The following is a 5,140-nucleotide window of genomic DNA, read 5'->3' as shown; positions in this document are numbered from 1 at the left end:
TGGTAACACCTTGTAACTGTAACTGTGTAAGCACCTGTAAATGTAACTGTAACTGTGTAACACCTGTAAATGTAACTGTAAGAAGCACGTACGTGTGCCTGGCGACCCGGTCCCCGTTGCGGACGCCTCTACGGCCGACCTGCTCCTCTCTCTGCCCCGCGATGCAGCTCCCCTCCTCCGGCTCCGCATTATCTCCGACGGTCGCTTCCACTTCGGTGATTGGCCGGCGAGGGGCGTGCTCGCCATGTTGTTTTCGGTCGACGTCCGCGCTCTGGGAAACTATACGTCGCAGGGTTTTCTCGCGCCGGTCGCCGCAAACAGGCCAAGTTCTGGAATTCCTGGAAATGGAATTAAAACCTTTCTAGAATTCCCAGGAGAATTGTTTATCATTAAGGGAGGAGGGTTATATCTCACAGTCGCCCAAAACAGGCTTTCTATAATTATCGGAGAAGAACCGTTCATCGTCAAGGATTGTCAGAGGAGTGTTATATCTCGGCTTATAGTTTAGTAGTACCACTGATAATTTATTTTGTGAAGATATAAACGGGCGTTCTGGAATTTCCAGAGGGTTCTCGCTGAAAATCGCTCGACGCCGACCGCTTGCAATTCTCTTCAAGGAATTGGATTTGCCTTCATGGAACGAAGAACCGTTCAATGTTCATCATGAAGGGAGCGTTATATCTCGGTTATCGAGTTTGGTACGCCGATAACTTATTTTGCGAAGATATAACCTCGTAAATTTTAAATCAGGATTAGTCTTCATAGTCTATGGGACTATATCGAAGACTGAGAGAGACGGGAGTTGATGAAATCGACAGATCATCGCTGTGCCAGTCGAACATAGCAGTAGCCAGTACTAGAAAAATATTAACCAGCGTTTGTGAATTTTGCGCAAGTTTGATTTCATGCGGGTTAGAGGAATTTTAGGCAATAAATATTAGGTGATAGAGAGTACATAAGCGCGGCCTATGGCGGAGCGAAGTTCTAGAGCTAGAAACAGCCTAGATTATTTGAAGTCAGTAGACCTTCACTTAGCTCTAGTACTATAGCCCGCGTACAGTGACTGCCACAGGCACTGTACAGTGTACGCGAGCTATAGTAGTAGTACTAGAGCTAACGGCCCAAGGATAGAGAACATGGGTCCCAATAAAACCAATGTGCCTAACCCTAACCCTAATTCTAACCCTAACCCTAACAATAACCCTAAGTTCCTAACCATAACCCTAACCTATTATATTGATATAATATATTTATATTGATGTAAATGACATTGGTTTTATTGCCTATTGGAACCCATGTTCTCTATCTTTGAACCGAGCTAACCTTCACTTAGCTCTAGTACTATAGCCCGCTTACATTAACTGCCGCTGGCAGTTAATGTAAGCGGGCTATAGTACTAGAGGCTAGAGCTAACCTTCACTAACCAGTAACCCGCTATGATCATGGATGCACTGACACTCAGTCAACAGAGATTAACCCCTTTTTAATACGATAAAGATAACAGATCTATTAATGGTTTAATGATCTAATAATGAACCAAACAGGAATCCTAACGGGTATAACAAGTAAAAAACAATAAAGATGAAAATTTACAGGATTGAACGACCGCCACCATCATAAACAATCTGGCTTTCGCAGCGCCCTCTCTCGGTAACGTCGGCAATCAATATTTTTACCCAATAGAGGACGACCGTGCATCCGTGACGTAATAGGCTCAGCAGACGACAACGAACATGTTTTTGTCACTACTAATTACTACTAATAAGTTTAATTATATCTGCCTAAAAGTAACTGATCTTACTTGGAGCGAGGTGAGTTTTTAATGATATTAGTATGTATGTTACGATAAAAGTTAAAACGGTTGCAAAAATGCATGAAATATCACGATAAATATAATATAAAATATACTCAGTATGAGAATACATGAAATTTACGCGATAACGCTGCATTCCATTGCCCGCATTGTGAGCGCATAACTTCTTGCAGCACATTTCATTTTTTGTTTTTGTGCCTTTCATCATAGACATAGAATACATATATGTATTCTGTCTGTATACTGTCTGTATTCTATATCTATGCTTTTATTTCCCGTTGTTTATTTATTCCTTAGTTTACCACTTTCCTTGAATTTTTAATTCTATTCCCAAGACTGTATCATGACTGCATGACATGGCAAGGTGTTGGTGGTTCAAGGATAGAGATCATGTCCAGGACGGTGATAGGATAGGATGATGTTCATTACTGGACATGCTCTCTATCCTTCAGCCGACAGCGCAATATTTAATTTTTAGTAGTTAGTAGTTTACATTGACAGCTAGTGTCAGTGTCAGTACTCAGTGAGAGCACTAGTTAGTAGTAGTATAGTTGTTCAGTTAGTAAGCAAACAAAACACATTTCCTTTAGATTGTATTTGTAATATATTTTAATTACTCTAACAGTACTTACAATATAATCATATATATTATATATTCATGTGTACATAATCTATGAATTAATTAACAGTAGCTTCAACCCTTGATAGTACAGAGCAATGATCTTTAAAGTACCAGATACAGAGTCGAATCATAATATATTTCTAATTCCATGAAATCAATTACTTTACAGTTACATGCATATCGTTATAACTATTAGCTTGACTGCAGGCCAGCTTTTGAGTAGAAATTCTTTTTTTTAACTTATGTGGTTTTACGGATTTTAGGATTCCACTCGATAAAGAAAATCCATACACATCCCGACCCATAAATAGTAGAAAATAATTTATAAAAGTCGATATCGATATCGAGAGTTGATCGAACGTCGCACTCTATATAACACCTGCCGCTAAAGCTACACCTACCTACGCATAGCCGTTCCCCGCACGTTTTGTTATCGGTTCAAAAGGTGGTGAGACACGAGTGTTGTAGCACACAATAGAGAGAGAGAGAGAGAGAGCGCGCAAGCACAAGAGAGAGCATGATAGAGAGTGAGCAGAAAATATGTTATAGAGTTCTGCAGTCGACTCGTGAACGATTAACAAGATCTCAGTGGGCAGCAAATTTTCGATCACCGTCCCATCAACCAAAATAAGTGAATTTCGTTCATGTCAAAAATGAATATTTGAATTCTCACACGCGAATACTTTGCGCTCTCGTTCTCTTAATGGGATCGATGCAGTAAGTCTTAAAAAGTCTATAAGTAAGTAAGTATCCTACTACATATTCTCGTGTCGACTGCTCGCTCTATCTGGTGGCAAAGAATCACAACTGCACTAGCGGTACCTTCGCGCCCGTTGCCATGGATACGATGTAGGGGCAAAACACTAGCCGATCGCTTATTGCTCTTAATTATTGCTATGGCGTATTGCTGCAAACACAAGGCAGTGCAGGCACCATGTGCTGACGACCTGTCACTGTGGAATAAGTAATTATTCCATTACTTATTCCGTGGAATACGTAATATGAATAAGTAGTTATAACATTTAGTGCAATTCTAATTTTAACACGGAGAGTTTCACAAGAATAGAAAACTCAAAAGGGGAAGTTGTATCTCTTGCAATCTAATTCACCTGTCTATTAGCTTCCCAATTGGAGAAATTTTCTCTTCACCAAATTTAATTTTCTAGAGGAATTTGTTCCGACTTTTTGCATGCACGCATCGAAAAACTGGTCGAAAGACAAAAAATTCGGTAGGCATTCAAGATGCGTTCTGATCAAGTGCTGAAAAGATGGACGCAAACTATACTGTGCTAGTAGAACATCATGTAACATACGTCTACACATCAGATACGCTATGCCTCAAATACTGAATGCCTCGGATAGTATACGCCTCAGCTGTTCTACGTCTTGGATACGTCATGTCTCGCTATCTTTTGATTCGTGCCTCGTGTTTTCTGTTGACGCGTGGTTTTGCCCCGCGGCACCCCGCATGTAGATGGCGCTCCAAATGTCTCTTGCAGTTGCACGAACGCGACGCGACGCGTTTCCACGGTTACGCGCTCGCTTCTCCGGTAGAAAATATGTACAGATCGTATGTACAGACTGCAGCGTGAAACTGGAAGTTCATGAGAAGCTGTAACCATCGTAAAACACGGGTGCACGCGCGCGCGGGGGCAAAACACGAAACGGCTACAAACGTCGAGAAAATAACAATTAACTACGTACATGTACATGCCGCTGTCGCTGCTAGGTGGCAGCATGTGCCATCGCGACCGCTCGGGACACTACTACGATTAATGGCGTCGCGACGATCGATAACGTCACCGCGACATCTCGGTCGAAACCGGCCGTCGCCGTGGCGACCGCGTCGGTACGTCTACTTAGCTACAGACGACGTTGTTAGCGCTAGCTACGGTTCGTTAATCGTGGTCCGTGGATGCCGGTCCGTCATCGTCGTCGTCGTCGTTATCGCGGCGGCGGTTTGCGTCGTGTAAGAGCGATGTCGTTGCTCAGGCGAAGGCTAACTTAGAGGGCAGCACCCCTGCAGCGCTGAGTGCGAACAGAGCGCCACCTAGGAAGGTAGCAGCAGATGGAAGCCTGAAACAGGAAGATTAACTTATAGTAATTGCAGGAGAGAGAGGGCGAGAGTGGGGGAGGGCAAAGAGACATTGAGAGAGAGAGAGAGAGAGAGAGAAAGAGAGAGAGAGGTGAGAGAGAGAGAGAGAGAGGTGAGAGAGAGAAGAGAGAGCGAGAGAGAGTGAGAGCGAGCGAGAGAGAGAGAGAGAGAGGAGAAAGAGAGAGAGAGAGAGAGAGAGAGAGAGAGAGAGAGAGAGAGAGAGATAGAGAGTGAGAGAGAGAGAGAGAATTCGGCAATAGATAGAGAGGGTGAGAGAGAGAAGAGAGCGAGAGGAGAGAGAGAGAGAGAGAGAGGTAAAGGGAGCGAAAAGAGAGAGAAGGGGTGGAGCTAGGTGAGAGACAAGTATAGAGAGACGGAGAGAAAGAGTAAGAGAGAAATGGGACGGAGAGAAAGAGTGAGAGAAATGGGAAGGATACAGAGAGATAAGGAGAAAGAAAGCACGAGGAAGGTAGCAGGGTGGGTCGAGTCTCTACACAAGCACTCCACTTGTAAGAGCACGATACAGACTCACTATACACGAACAGCTCTCTCTCCCTCTCTCTCTAGTTCTCCCCCTCTCTCTCTTTCTCTAGCTCTTCCCCTTTCTCTA

The 5,140-nt window shown here is 43.4% G+C and overlaps 2 protein-coding genes across 2 annotated transcripts in view; both read right to left on the bottom strand.

The window, feature by feature from the left end:
* The window catches only part of LOC106816690 (protein downstream neighbor of son homolog), an 8,243-nt gene extending 6,946 nt beyond the window's left edge, over window positions 1-1,297 (bottom strand). Inside the window, exons 1-2 of the mRNA XM_014821312.1 lie at window positions 1,284-1,297; window positions 93-338 (exon numbers count right to left, since the gene is read on the bottom strand). Coding sequence (XP_014676798.1) covers window positions 93-338; window positions 1,284-1,297 — 260 coding nt within the window. The remainder of the gene's footprint in view (window positions 1-92; window positions 339-1,283) is intronic.
* Window positions 1,298-4,422: 3,125 nt separating this feature from the next.
* LOC106816689 overlaps window positions 4,423-5,140 on the bottom strand; it is a 5,975-nt gene continuing 5,257 nt past the window's right edge. Inside the window, exon 7 of the mRNA XM_014821311.1 lies at window positions 4,423-4,511. The gene's annotated coding sequence lies outside the window, so the exon portion shown is untranslated. The remainder of the gene's footprint in view (window positions 4,512-5,140) is intronic.

Source organism: Priapulus caudatus, unplaced genomic scaffold (assembly GCF_000485595.1).
Source record: "Priapulus caudatus unplaced genomic scaffold, Priapulus_caudatus-5.0.1 Scaffold1456, whole genome shotgun sequence".
Classification (NCBI taxonomy): Eukaryota; Metazoa; Priapulida; class Priapulimorpha; order Priapulimorphida; family Priapulidae; genus Priapulus; species Priapulus caudatus.
Note: the sequence above shows the minus strand (reverse complement) of the source record. Positions and strands in the feature narration are given on the sequence as shown.